This window comes from Aquarana catesbeiana, linkage group LG02 (genome assembly GCF_042186555.1).
Source record: "Aquarana catesbeiana isolate 2022-GZ linkage group LG02, ASM4218655v1, whole genome shotgun sequence".
Lineage (NCBI taxonomy): Eukaryota > Metazoa > Chordata > Amphibia > Anura > Ranidae > Aquarana > Aquarana catesbeiana.
Window position 1 is genome coordinate 287,393,989 of NC_133325.1, and position 16,004 is coordinate 287,409,992.

The 16,004-nt window shown below is 40.8% G+C and overlaps 1 protein-coding gene across 5 annotated transcripts in view; it reads left to right on the forward strand.

Annotated features, from left to right (window-relative positions):
* MYO16 (myosin XVI) overlaps positions 1–16,004 on the forward strand; it is a 669,347-nt gene that overhangs the window by 197,307 nt on the left and 456,036 nt on the right. For all 5 annotated transcript variants that reach the window (XM_073614485.1, XM_073614486.1, XM_073614487.1 and 2 more), the window contains exon 4: positions 3,551–3,694. In XM_073614485.1, coding sequence (XP_073470586.1) covers positions 3,551–3,694 — 144 coding nt within the window. The remainder of the gene's footprint in view (positions 1–3,550; positions 3,695–16,004) is intronic.

Genomic DNA, 16,004 nt, shown 5'->3' on the forward strand with positions numbered 1-16,004 from the left:
TTGCGGTACATCATAACTTAGGTGCATTTTTTATACTATATACTGTCTGTGAATTGGGGTGCACATATACAGGGCTGGAGCTAGACTATTTCCCCCCTAGGCAAGGCCAGCTACTTGCACAGCCCCCACCCCCCCCAAAAAAAAATCAAACTTACATTTTTTTAAAAATAGTAGAAAATATTAAAACAGCCTGTAGCTTGGGTGTCACGGTCCCTCTTTAACTCACCTGATATCCATGATGTTTCTCTGGACACTGGATTTTGTGTCATGTCCAGAAGGGGTCTGGCAGTGTGCCACACTGGGATCACAGAAACCTATGTTCTGAGTGCGAAGCCCTGACATCGGCTCTCACATCCTGGGCCTGTTGTGGGGAGTGCCAGGTCTTCCTCTTTGAGGTTTTCAGTATTTTTTACACGTTAATGTGCATTTGCAGTGTGGAAAAATGCAGCACTGGAATATGTTTTTCTCACATACACGTTCACATTGCATTTATGCTGTGTTTAAAAATCGCCTGACTGCATCTGGTGTAAATGACCAGTCACAAAGGGGTTAATTAACTCTTTCATGCCTGAAGAGGAATTATAAATTCAAATCATGATAATGATGAGAGGTGAATATATTCCATTATATAAGGAGGTCAGTACTAGAAGACAGAAGCCAGGTCTTCATAGTAGGGAAGGCACCCCTCTGGCAGTGGAAGGGTTAAATCCAGCCAGGTCACAGCCCATGCCCTCTTTCTATGGTTGGCCCAGCCCTCTGCCCCTCCCCCCACACTGCCGTTTCTCCCCACCTCCTGCTTATCCAGCAGCAAATGTGCCTGGGAAAATAACATTCCAGGTCATGGCTCTTCTCCTCTCCTGGCTCTCTCCTCTTCCTATGCCTGCAGCCATCTCTCTCTCTCATACACACAATGGATACTCTGCACCTCTCGTTACAAATGTATCAACTTTCTGGTCCCTTCACACTCCACTCCAGACAGCAGAAAGCCTCTCCACAAATGCGCAGTCCTAGGGAGCCGCTCCGCCTATGGTAATTGGCTCCTTGCCCTGTCCATCTCATGCTCTCCTCGCTGGCAGGAAGAAGATTGGAAGAAGAGATGTTCTACAAGTGGTTTGGCTGAGATTGAGAGATCTTCAATGGATACAATGTCAGGGATCGGGGGATCTGTCAGTACAATGCCTGACACTGTCTTATCTCATTGTACTGGACATCAGGGGGAGGTAATAATAAAGGCTGTTGTGGTTGGTATGGCTCCAGCTATGAATGATCAGGGATGTTAGGGAAACCAGCGGCCATGGCTGCACCCTAGGCGGCAGTGCCCCCTAGGCAGCTGCCTAGTTTGCCTAGCAGTAGTGCCTGCCCTGCACATATACCAAAGGCAAATAGGCTGTTCACTTTGCAAGGGGATTTTACGGTAATTTAGTGAATGAGGGGAAACTCTGCTGACTTAAATCTTACAATTATGTGCAAGCAAAATTCAATTTTTTTCCTTTGCATGTGATTGGGTATTCTTTGAAAAGTTACTTTTTACCATATTTACTGAGCTAAGGGGAAATTCCCTTACACAGTGAACAATCAATTTGCCTTTAGTAAACCAACCCTGTTGACTATATTAGCTGTACTAGCTAATCTCTTTTATTGGTTTAAGAAAAAAAATTTAAAAAAGTCATACTTTCCTTTGAATTTGAATGTTAGGGTCAAGTCAATGGTTAATTTATAGCATCTTATTTAGTCTTACAAAGACCCTCTAAAAATAAAATATGGCTATCCATGTGTAGCAGGCGCTCTTATTGCAGCCACTGGAACATTTCAAATTCCAATGAAAGTTTTCTGAGAAAGTTTAAACTATCATAGAACTAAGTCCCATCCACCACCTTCAGTTGGCAACACTAGGACCTATCCATCAACTACTCAAGTCCCGGGCATGGCATGTGCAGGGAGGTTGTGACAGCAGATTTGGGCTGCTGGGAGAGTGATGTAGCAGTATGTGTGAGCACCTTACCGTGTCTGCTATGCAGTGTCTTTAGTAGTATGGTAGTATGACTAACCTACTGGTTTTCTTAAAGGGTTACCTTTATGGCTGGATTAGGTTTATTAAAGTGTTACAGATAGGCTGAGCATTAAAATCTTTATAGATTAGGTTTCAGAGTTGAAATGATGCACCAAAAACTTCCAGTACTGTTTTCTCAGGGCTGGGTTAGCACCTATGACCATCGGTGATTTATTGACATTGGATAGTAGAAGTCCCAGAGTTTTGGTAAATACAAGGGCACTGTGCAGCCACCTGAAGGTCCTTATTATTTATTACAAGGGTCATGTTGATACATTTTCGTTTCACATTTTCTGCCCGAATATGAAAAAAGGTTAGGCTATATGTATAATTAGGAAGCTACATTTTATTTTTATGGACGGTTAAAAAGTTTAAATCTTGACTAAAATTTACTCTTATGGGGTGTACACACGGTCGGACTTTTCAACTACAAAAGTCTGACAGCCCATCCGACAAACTTTCGACGGACTTTTGGCGGACTTGCGGTGGACTTTCTAACGAACGGACTTGCCTACATACGATCACACAAAAGTCCGCCAGATTTGTACGTGATGACGTACACCGGACTAAAATAAGGAGGTTGATAGCCAGTAGCCAATAGCTGCCCTAGCGTGGGTTTTTGTCCATCAGACTAGCATTCAGTCGAGCGGATTTCTGGGTCTGGCGGAGTTACGACGTAAAGATTTGAAGCATGTTCCAAATCTAAAGTCCGTCAGATTTGCGACTGGAAAAGTCCGCTGAAAGTCTGGGGAAGCCCACACACGATCGGATTGTCCGCTGGATTTGGTCCGTCGGCATCCGTCGGACTTTTGTAGCTGAAAAGTCCGACCGTGTGTACGCCCCATTAGGCTTACTGTTGACCAAGAGATGATTGTGTGTTTTTTTTTTTAGTACAAATATATCAGAGTTGTATGGAAGAGAAGAAAAATCACATACTGGGCAGGAGAACATGTGAAAAATATATATATGTTGGTTTCTTAACTAATCAGATCAATTGATCTGTCTCATAGCACCATTTAACTGCTGTCTAGCATTGAAATATTATATGTGCCATGCTATTTCATCAGTTTTTCTTCATCCTGCTTTGAAAGTGGGGAGCTATTCCTTGTTTGCTCGCCAGCTTACATTTATTATGCCCTACTACTTATCAAAGAAATGCTTTGTTCTAAGGAACTGCATTACTGCATATTATTTTGCTTTCAGGCATCTGCATTTTTTTCACAAATTTGCTAACATATACAAGCATTAGCATGCTATTTGAAATACGGCATAATTTTATTTTGACCCCTTCATACTAAATAATGTCTAGCCTGCTTCCAAGTCATCCTCATCTAGTTGTAAGTGTGTGTAATTGTCTTAAATTGTATATTATCTTCCTCCATTTCCTTCGTGACTTTCCGCACATGGTCAATTATAGCTCTGCGCTGTGAAGGCAACCCTTGAAGTGTATTATGTAAATATTCCTTTCCAGCCATGAGATTTTATCCCTTTCTTTTGCAGTGTGCACGGTATGATAATGCCTTTGCAGCAGAAATTCTCATTGACCGAGGAGTTAATGTAAATCACCAGGATGAGGATTTCTGGACTCCCATGCATGTTGCTTGTGCGTGTGACAACCCTGATATTGTTCTTCTACTTCTTTTTGTAAGTATTCATGAAATACATGGAAATAGTTGTTTCTTTATAAGTTAAGTTGGTTTTAACATGACACTGTACTGAAGGTTCAGGCCACCAGGGGAATTAAAAATGCAAGCACTTACCTTAACCTCCCTGGCGGTATGATTATTTCGGATTTTAGGTGCTGAAAGCGGTACAATTATTTTGCATGGAAATTTGGCATTTTATATAGTAGGTCTGTAATTCGTAACAATAACACACTTAAATCTGTCCAAACAAGTGTCTAGTAGATATCCTGGGTATGATAAAGTTTGAAACACAAAAACATAAATTATAATATAATAAATAAAAATAAATAATTAAAAAAAAAAAAATAATAATAATAAAATAAATTTCCCCACGATTCACTATCGCTCAATTCTGCAAGTGTTCTAATTTACTATCGCTGTTTTCTAGCTGGTCGAAAGCCACTTTTGAAGTAAAGGGATACTTTTTGGTTGCTATGGACAATCTCCAGTTTCCAGGCAGAAAGAACAGTATATATAACATAAAACTGCATGCAGGGCATAGGACAAAGCACTGGGGACAAAAGGGATGTGAAATAATTTCATACAGTACTGTAATCTGTAAGATTACAGTACTGTATGTGTTATGATTTTACACTTTTTTGAATTTGCCGCCAGGCTCCGCCCCCGTGCGCGCGCCGCTCGCAGGGAACGGAGCCTGGCACGGAGAGGCTTCGGAGGAGGACGGAGCCCGCAGACACAGCGGGGGACATCGCAGGATCCCGGGGACAAGGTAAGTAAAGCCACACCAGGATCCTGCGATGTAATCCCGAGTGTGGCTCGGGGTTACCGCTAATGGTCCTGAATTTTAACCCCGAGCCACACTCGGGAAAACCGCCAGGGAGGCTATGCGCTCTTGCAAGGTGCCATCCCCAAAGATCATATGTCAATATAAATTTTATGAAATCAGGCATTTGCATAGGCCCATCCCCCCAGCTGCACAGAGCCACTGTTTCTTTTAAACATCTTTCTTAAGTACATGCCACTCTATATACTTGAAAGTAAATCACATTTATATGTAAAATATGCACAATCTATATCTTGTTTATTACAAACATAACAATTCTGCATGTTATTAGGAGGCCGTTGTCTCAATCATTGTGAACAGTTTTATTATTTTGTTTGCATATCTAGATTCATTAATTTTTACAACATCCTCCCATTCACATAGCTCCCAACTGTCCCTGAATTAGAGGGACTGCCCCTAATTTGGAGCAAAGTCCCTCTCTCCCTCTTTCCTCCTCATTTGTCCCTCATTTTGGTCATATCTATATAGTTGTATATAAAATGCACTATTTATTTTTCAAAAAGTGTTTCCCAGTGCTAAACCTTTTACCCAATTTCTAAATGGCTGCATTTGTAAATTTCAGCCAGTAAGGAATAGTAGTGGTAAAAAAACAAAAAAAACTTGTGGGTTTAACTAATCTTTTTTTTTTTTAATTCTCCTTTAAGGAGGCATGGCAGGGGGTGGGTCCTATGCCAACATATTTATAGACAAGATGTCCCTTGTTCCCATCTCAAAAAGTTGGGAGGTATGCATACAGAGTTGGCTGGCCATGGTCAACCAGACCAAACTTGTAAACAATATACATGCAAGGTTGCCAGATAACATCAAAAATTGTGCGTTCAGGTACTAGAAATGTGCAAGGCCAATGTGTACAATCCTTCTACATTTGCAAAGTGAAAATATTGATATGTGAAAATATTAATTTATCTAAAGGAAAACAGCTGATACTAGCTGTATGGGGTGATTCTTCTGACAATACTCTTAACTAGATTTCTTGTTCAAACATTTATGTAATACCACCCTACCTTTTTCAACCATTGTTTTAGCCCTATGAGAAGTCTTATTAGTTAGTGTCAATATGTTAAACATTCTCTAAGTGATGAAGTAATATTGGAGTCTCAGGCTTCTTAACATGTATGTCAGGTTTTTATTGCTGTTTGGGTCCCCACTGGGGAGATTCACTCTATCTATTTGTCCCTGTGATCATTGCCACTGAGACAGAAAATGATGGGAAATCCGAATTGTACAGTTTTCATAGCAACAGTAGGTGAGAAAGAAAAGAAAACACCCAAGAGGGTTTCTTTTTCTCTCTTCTTGTTTTATTCTCTGGACAGGAAATTAAGTGAAGTTATTCCCCGAAAGAGGTTCTAACCAGTCCCTACACTAGCCAAAATCCCTAACAATTTTCTTAGCTATATCTGGAAATTACAGTTACCAGTAAAGAACCTTAAGACAAAAAGGAGTACCCATGCCAGGCACAAGCACTCCAATAATTCCTTTTGGAAATGAGTTAACACTCCCAACCCCTGGGTACACACTCACATATGATGGGGCCACATAGTCCCGATCCCCACCCCCTGCACCTGGTGGTAATGGGAGCTGTTGACAAAACATTGTGAGTGAAGATGAACTTAATTAACCACAACATAAAACCATTATGTTTGTGCAGATCAAGACTTAATTCATTGATAGAAGAGGCAATTGCATTTAATGCCAGAGCATGGGGGATGGTCAAATAGAATGTTTCAACATCATTCTATAATAATATAGCTTCGGGAAAGATGTGCAAGCTATCCAGAATAGTCAAAACATGAATGGTATCTTTTTATTTAGGACAGGAGTCATCCACATAGGGCACAGGTAGTCCTTCACAGTCCTACTCACATTCTGGATCAGGCAATTAATGCCTGGATCTATAGGATGACCCAATGGATCCAGCACATTTTTATGAGTTTTTGGTAGGCTATAATGAAGGTGTCACAAGGATGGACTATTTTACGAAACTCAAACATGATAGCACCTCTTTTGTCTGAAGGTTTTATAACTAGATCATTCCTCTCTTTGGGATTGCTAAATCCTTGACATTGTTCAACCATTAAATTGCACAAGATTGATCCTGTATATTCTCAATGTTCTCCAACATAAATCTAAAAAATAACATTTGGGTTAGTGTAAGTACTTTACATCTTATAGCAGAACAGGTTAGGATATCATACTTACACTTATAGGCTAACAAGCTCTATAATGGACAACCTGGCAGCTCAACCAGGCAGGAAGAGTACCACTGGGCCTGCTTGGTCATGTCTCTATTAGGTGGGCAGGATACATGAACGCATAAATAGAACACTGGAGGATAATCAGGAGTGAGGAAAAGATGATCCACACTCCGCTGATTGCTCTTAAAATATGTTGTATTTATTGTCAAGCCACAGTGACCAAACGCAAATGAGAACAGTTGACGCGTTTAAGCCTATAAGGCCTTAGCCATGTTCTTTCTTCTTTACTTAAAAGGAAATAGTTAAATTTCCATCATCAGCGCTTGAAGAGGTCACACTACTTGCATCTTATTGTGCCCTGCATGTAAATACTAAATTTGTAAAAAGGCAATGTACATTTTTTCAGTTTCTAAGAATTTCAAAATGTACGGTAAATTGGTCTACTTGCCTCTTGTGTCCTGTTCTGTCAATCAAAACAAGAGGCTGTTCATTTTGAATACTGGAATTTCAGACATGGTAATATGCTGGGACCCATATAATACTGCAGTATGTATTAAGGCTACTCAGTAAAAGTATACACATTTACAATAAAGTTCATATTTGACACTTAGCCATGTATAGAGAGATCACACTTTGCAAAATTATTGGTTTACATACATCAGCTTCATCTAGCAATGCTTAAAATTTTCATATTTTGTAAAATTATTGTCTACATAATGTATACTATTGAAGGGAATTGTTTTAGTGATTTGTGTAGTGTTAAAAGTCTAAATGCTGAATGCACACAAGAACTATCTACCATTTAATTTGATTCCATGGCTACAATTTCATTGAAATAAATGTTTTGGCCGCTGTCCAGCTAAGTCACAGGTTGTTCCAGCTAGTTAAATTGTTAAAACAGAATAAATTAGGTTCATCTTCTGAGCAATTGGCCCATGCTCTATATTTATGAGCTGCTTCTTGTCAGATGCTGTGTGTAGACAAGCAGATGGTATGCCAATATCTTGTTAAAATGAGTACAGAGATGACATCCTTGGTTTTTGACATTAGTAATGCCTGTTTCTGTTGTTTTTTGATGATAGCATTTTACATTTTTTCTTTCATGGTGTGTCTAGAAAAAAAAAAGTGTATTTTGTCTCTGTTGATACTTAAAGGAGAGCTTTGCTGTATACTCTGAGAATGATTTACCATATGATTTGAGAATGTTCACCCAATAAATTGCGTAAAGATTCACTGCAATTATACAATCATGTACCGATGAAATAAGTACACAGGGATTTTCTTTTCACACAATTGGATAATTTAAGTGAATCTTAACTCAATTTATTATCTAAACATTTCCAAAGCCTTTGGTAAATTATCCTCAATGTGTGTTATAACTGACAACATAATTCTGGAGTATTTTTCGAAAAACAGCTTCACTTGCTTTAATACTTGCCGCACAATCACGTATATATGCGTGATCTGACTATATGCGTGATTGTGTTCAAGTGGTTCTACCAGGGTCGTGGCTGCAGCTGCCATGCATTTCCTCACTATTGGTTAGGGCAAATGTAAGCACAGTGTAGAAAAAAATTATGCGCTAAACAAAAATCTCATATTTGGTTATTAAAATCCAACTGTAGAAAACACAAATCCGTGATAAGTAGTTGAATCCAAAAAAACCTCCACCTCATGTGTGCATCGTCATCACAGGCAATATAGACTCTTACAAGAGAGCCTGGACCCTTTATTATAAAGGGTTTAGTGCATATTTTTTTTCTACATTTTGTTTATCCTGATTATATCTCACTTTTGTGGTGCTGCCGGACAATTTACACTGTAATGGTGGTGATTGACACTATTTATTTTTATGTTTTTACACATGCAGAGTATTCTTCCTTTATATAATTCTTATAATAAATGTAAACACAGCCCTTTTTTTAAAGCATGAGATCAATGTTTTTTTTTGTTTTTTTTTTATCTCATGTTTTCAAGGGTAGAGGAGAGATCTGGGGTCTTATTGGGACCCCAGATGTCTCCATAAAGAGGACCTGTCATGCTTTATTGCTATCACAAGGGATGTTTGCATTTCTTGTGAAAGCCATAAAAGTGAAAAAAAATTAAAGAGACAGTGTAAAAATGAAAAAAAATTAATAACATAAATAAAAAATAAATCTCCCCTGTCCCCTCATGCTCACAGGCTGTGCACATATATGTACAGTGTTCTCACCACACATGTGAGGTAACTCCGCAAACATTATAGAGAGAACAATAAGTCTAGCTCTAGACTTCTAGGCTTGCTCTATAGCCGGGTTTTGCCCTGCCCCCTGCTCTCTGCTCACAGGTTTTGACTGCCAGCAGCAGGGACCGATGGCTCCCACTGCTGCATTAACATCCTGTGAGAAGAGAAAGACAGGGAAGAAGAACTCCAGCTGGGCACAGCACTGGATCGATACAGGACAGGTTAATGTTGGGGGGGGGGGCAGCAAGTGGCAAAACATTTTTTTCCATAATACAGGGAATGCATTAGGGTAGAAATAAAAGTTTTAGCTTTAGAAACGCTTTTCATCATGAGTTTTTGAACTTTCTATATGACAGGCATCCAAGAATAGACAGGTATGCATGTGAAAATGAGTCTAGAGCTCCACCTGCTGTCTGGAAATAGAGAAATACTGATATGCAATATTTTTAATTATCTTGACTAAAATAAAAAGGTATATAATATATAAAAAAAATATACAAACACTATACCTTATTTTAATTTTAAATAAATATATAACTATCATGGCTGTAAGTGTAGCTTACTGGTAGGTTTACAGAGACTGTGATATGACACAATAAATATGTTTATCACTGCCATGGCTGTAAAAAGTATCTGTGTGTTTGGAATTGGATTTGTTTATCTTTTTACTCAAAGCAGTTTTCCTAGTCAGTGCACATCTGATATCAGTAATTACTTAGCCTGAGGGCCACAGGACATTATATAGTGTAGCTAATGAATAGTACTGATCCCAAAATATGGAATTTTACTGTGTTCCTGTACACATGTTTGGTATATGGCAGTTGTCTCCAAACTGTGGCCTGGGGGCCAGATGTGGCCCTTTGCTTGCCTTTAACCAGCCCTTGGGGCACTATTCCATCCACTGATACCAGCAAAGAGGCATAATTCCTGTAGCTAACACCATTAAAAAGGCACAATTCCTCCCACTGGCACAAAAAAATGAAGCACAATTCCTTCCACTGACACCAATTATGGGACATAATTCCCTCCATTGATATCAAGAATGGACCACAATTCCTTCCATCGACACCAATAATGGGACATAATTCCTTCCATTGATACCAACAGTGGGCCTCTATTCCTCCCACTGACACCAGCGAAAGGACACAATTCCTCCCACTGATGCCAACAATAGGCCACTATTCCTTCCATTGACACCAATGATAGGACATTTTCTACCTCCACGGGCCCTAGTCCAGCCCCCTTAATGTCTGAAGGACAGTAAAGTGTCCCTTTGTTTAGAAAGTTTGGAGACCCTGGTGTATGGAAAAGTTTAATAGAAGTTTAAAAACAGGTATCATAAGGGCTACATAAGCTAAGTGGGGCCAAGGCAGTGATAAAAAATTACCTCTCTTTGAATTTGCACAGGAAGTGTATTACATTTTTTGAGACAATAGTAAAAATGTGTTCTTTTTAAAGGGGACCTGAACTGTGGAGGCTGTTCCCACAAAAGGCAAGCAGAGCACAGAGTCATCAGTTTTGCCTATGGTCTCCATGTAGCTTATCTTTTTCTCATTACTGATACACATTGCCTTGTTCTGCACTGTGTCTATGGAGGTGACCATCTTGGTAGAGGCACAGCTTTGCTTCCTCTCCTCATCAGTAAAAAGAAGACAGAGAAGAACAGTAGTGACATCACCAAATCACATTCTGAATCTTGTGTGACTAGTAGTCAGAGTCAGCTGTGCCTGAGAGGCACAGGTGATATACAGCACAGGTGTTCCAAGGCACACTCACATGTCAGTGAATGCATTGCTATTTTTCTGGATGAGAGAACAGGTATATTTTATGAGGTACTGCTTGGGCAAAATAACATTTCTAGATGTCCCCCATAACATGGCATATCTTATTTAAAAAAAAAAAATAAGGTTCACTTTAATTGAATAATTGAATAACTGTGTTATTTTAAATTTTTTTGAATTTTGAGAGATTTGCAGCAAAAATATTAGGCTCATGAAATTGTCAATGTTTGTCTTGGGTTTATACCTAAAATGGGGTCTAAGGCCCAGTTCAAATCTGGGTGTTTCTGCCCACAATTCTGGAATGTGGTAAACTCCTGGCAAAACACACAGCATGCATTTGGGTGCTGTTATTGTTAATAGCACCCCAAACACACAAAAGAAACAGGCATTTTGTTGCATGACAAAATCCGCACAAAACACTCTTTCCAAAATGTCAGCTCCAAATAAGTTACAGGAGTTACTTCGGTGCGTCTTTTGGAAGGACAGCCCTTGCAAATGAATGACGCTACTTCAAAAATGCATTAAAAAATGTGTATTTAAAAATGCGCTAAAACCATGACGCTCTGCCATTGCTAGATGTGAACAGAGCCTAAGTGATTTTTTTCAGTCAGAATTATTAGCATGAAAAAGATGAGGATAACTTATCACATTTTTTCTAGAGAGCCTCTAGAAGCCTGTTTTTGGGGGCATAACTCATACAACACATTTTGAAAAGAAAAATGTAAACTTTTAATATTAGGTCTGATTTTTAATTTTCCTAATGTGTTTACCATGTCAGCCAATCAGATTCAGACTTTGGGGGAGATTTACTAAACTAGTGCATGCAGAGTCTTGTGCAGCTGTGTATGCTAACCAATCAGCTTCTAATTTCAGCTTGTTCAATTAAGCTTTAACAATAAAATCTAGACGCTAATTGGTTACTATGCACAGCTGCACCAGATTCTGTGTGCACCTGTTTTAGTAAATCTCACCCATTGTGTTTTATCTAAAGCATGTTAGGAAATAAAAGTATAAATAAACAAAATATACCAGCTGTGTCACTGGCTCTAATCTGTATGCTTCATGCCAGTTATTTTTCCAATGTTGTTTGGCTTCTACTTTCCTGGTAGTGCAAGAAGACTTTTAGGTTGTGTTCATACTATGGCTAATTGGATGCCGGTTGCCCGAATCCAATTAGCAATAGCAGGTGATTGTGACCGGCTCTTTATGGAGCCGGTTCACATATCTCCGCTGCGGCTCCGGTGCAAATTTGCAAAGGAGCCCTGTGCGTCTTTTGTCCATTTTAGCTCCGAATTCAGCCAAAATTTCTTGAAATCGGACCTGAAATGGTGAATAGGAATGCACCAGACCCCTGCTTGGATCCGCTTGTAAAGATAGTGGGAACCCAGGCTTAAAGAGGATTGCAAAGCTGCAGAAAGAGGTCTCTCAGTACTGTATGTTTATACTCAAAAATACCAACCTCCTCAGAACATGAAAGCGCTACATCTAAGTAAAAATTGCCTATCATACCTTGATATAAGGACATCTTCATTAAATCTCAAAAACATATTAACATCTGGGTAAGGTATTATTAGTGTGTTCTGTAGCATGCAACACATAAATGACCACCTGTAACCATAAGTAAAACAATCAACCTTGTTGTGATATGGCTGGAAGATGTGCCTCTATCTGCACAGTTTACAATTCAAGTATAAAACAAAGTCACAAATCATAAATCTTTTTATATAGATATATCAGAAATTTCTAATGTATGAACCTAAATTATAGTATATAGTGTAAATGCAGTTAAAGTGGTTTTAAAGGTGAAAGGTTTTTTACCTAAAGCAGAGTTCCACACAAAAGTGGAACTTCCGCTCGTTGTACACCTCCCCCCCTCCGGTGCCACATTTGGCACTAGGGATGAGCCGAACACCCCCCGGTTCGGTTCGCACCAGAACCTGCAAACAGATTGAAACTTCACACGAACGTTAGAACCCCATTAAAGTCTATGGGACTCGAACGTTCAAAATCAAAAGTGCTAATTTTAAGGGCTAATTTGCATGGTATTGTCCTAAAAAGGGCTTGGGGACCCGGGTCCTGCCCCAGGGGACATGTATCAATGCAAATAAAAGTTTCAAAAACAGCCGTTTTTTCGGGAGCAGTGATTTTAATGATGCCTAAAGTGAAAAAAATGTGAAATATTCCTTTAAATATCATACCTGGGGGGGTGTCTATAGTATGCCTGTAAAGTGGCTCATGTTTCTCGTGCTTAGAACAGTCCCTGCACAAACTGACATTTTTAAAAGAATGAAAGTCATTTAAAACTGCTTGCGGCTTTAATGTAATGTCGGGTCCCGACAATATGGATGAAAATCAGTGAGACAAACGGCATGGGTACCTCCCCGTCCATTACCAGGCCCTTTGGGTCTTGTATGGATATTAAGGTGAACCCCGCACCCAAATGTCCCCACCCCCAGGCCCTATATACTCTGAACAGCAGTATACAGGCGGTGCAAACAAGACAGGGACTGTAGGTTTGTTGTTAAGTAGAATCTGTTTGTAATTTTGAACTGGTACATTTTTAAAGTGTAGCTCCAGCCAAAAAATCTATTTTTAAGCTTTTTGGAAAACATAGGGAAGGGTTATCACCCCTGTGACATTTGTTTTGCTGTCTGTGCTCCTCTTCAGAAGATTTCACCTCACTTTCTGTCACAATGACAAATGTTTTTAGAAAATTTGTGGTTTTTAGTGAAACAAGGATTGGTGATTAAGCATCAGTGGAAAGGAGAAACGTTTTTCCCATGTTAACTCTTACAGGAGAGAATTTCCCTTCCTAGGGGTATATTTCATCTCACTTCCTGTTGTCTCCTTCCGTTTGCAAGTAGGAGCCGTTTGTAAGTTGGATGTTTGAAAGTAGGGGCCTGCCCTACATACTCTGCAGAAATTGTGGCCTTAGGTGTTGGTGTTGCCACAACACTGTAAGCCCTCACGGGGCCCTGCTGTGAAATATTAGATCAAGAATTGTAATTACATGCCCCTGTTGAACAGGGGCAGAAAAATTGGGCCTTTGGTGATGGTGGTGGTGCTGGTGTCACAACACTGTAAGTCCTCACAGTTACTCTTGGTGGGCGCTGCAACGGGCCCTTCTGTGAAATATTAGATCAAGAATTGTAATTACATGCACCTGTTGAACAGGGGCAGAAAAATTGGGCCTTTGGTGGTGGTGGTGGTGGTGCTGGTGCCACAACACTGTAAGTCCTCACAGTTACTCTTGGTGGGCGCTGGAACGGGCCCTGCTGTGAAATATTAGATCAAGAATTGTAATTACATGCACCTGTTAAACAGGGACAGAAAAATTGGGCCTTTGGTGGTGGTGGTGGTGGTTTTTCTGGTGCCACAACACTGTAAGTCCTCACAGTTACTCTTGGTGGGCGCTGGAACGGGCCCTGCTGTGAAATATTAGATCAAGAATTGTAATTACATGTCGCTGTTGAACAGGGACAGAAAAATTGGGCCTTAGGCACTGGTGCCACAACACTGCAACCCCTCACAGATACTCTAGTTGGAACGCAGGAACGAGCCCTGCTGCAAAGAATTGCATCAAAAATTGTAATTACAAGCCCCTGTTAAACAGGGGCTGAAAAATTGGGCCTTAGGCACTGGTGCCACAACACTGCAATCCTTCACAGATACTCTAGTTGGAGCATAGGAACGAGCCCTGCTGCAAAGAATTGCAGCAAATATTGTAATTACACGCCCCTGTTAAACAGGGGCTGAAAAATTGGGTCTTAGGCACTGGTGCCACAACACTACAACCCCTCACAGATATTCTAGTTGGAGCGCAGGAATGAGCCCTGCTGCAAAGAATTGAATCAAAAATTGTAATTACACGCTCCTGTTAAACAGGGGCTGAAGAATTGGCCTTAGGCACTGGTGCTGGTGCCACAACACTGCAACCCCTCACAGATACTCTAGTTGGAGTGCAGGAATGAGCCCTGCTGCAAAGAATTGCATCAAAAATTGTAATTACACGCTCCTGTTAAACAGGGGCTGAAAAATTGGGCCTTAGCCACTGGTGGCAGCACCCAGAAACAAAAATATTCTTACAAGCTATTAGCATGATCATTGAGGAGGAAGAGGATAGTCACTCAGCATAACAGGATAGTCACTCAGCATCAGCATAGGCAGTCTTGAAGGGATCTGACATTTCAAAAAAAATTTATTCGGTAACATCAGCATCAGGTGCTTGGTATCTGGTGGTGATCCAAGACTGATTCATTTTTATGAAGGTCAGTCGATCGACCGAGTCGGTGGACAGGCGCACCCTGTGATCGGTTACAAAGCCTCCAGCAGCACTGAATGTGTGTTCCGAAAGAATGCTGGATGCAGGACAGGCCAGTAGCTCAATTGCATACTGTGCAAGCTCTGGCCAGTGATCCATCCTCAAGACCCAGTACCCCAGAGGATTTTCGGTGGGAAAGGTGTCCAAGTCAGATCTTGCCCCTAGGTATTCCTGCACCATGTAACACAGACGCTGGTAATGGTTGCTGGAACCGATCATTCCTTAGGGCTGCTGACTAAAAAATTGTCTGAACGCATTGGTCAGACAGCCACCTTCTCCATCGCTCCTTCTTTGACTGACTGAAGCCTCGGCAACACGTTGTCCAGGAACAGGAGTTTGTAACCTCCCAGTCTTTGGGAACGCGTTGCACAGATCTTTCTGCAAGGCCTCCCGAAGATGTTTCATCCTCTGCTCCCTCTGCGACGGCAAGATAAGTTTTGCCACCTTACTCTTGTAACGTGGATCAAGGAGGGTTGCCAGCTAATATTGATCCCTCTCCTTGATACCACAAATACGAGGATCCTTCCGTAGGCTTTGCAGGATCAGGGAGGCCATGCAGCGTAGGTTTGCTGAGGCATTCGGTCTGGAGTCCTCTGGGTCACTATGGATGACATGATCCGCAGCCACCTTCTCCCAGCTACGTACAAGTCCGTGGGTTTCTTGGGACTGTAAATGATCCCTTAAAGACTGCTGCTGATGCTGAGTGCCAGGCTCCACCTCCATGCTGTCACAATCCTCCTCCTCCTCTTCCTGTGTGATTGGCGGGCATGCAGGAACATTGTCTGGATAAAGGGGGCCTTGAGAGCTAAGGAAGTCCTCCTCTTCCTGCCTCTGTTCTGCCTCAAGTGCCCTGTCCATTATTCCATGCAGCGTGTGCTCCAACAGGTGAACAAGGGGGACAGTGTCACTGATGCATGCACTGTCACTGCTCACCATCCTCGTG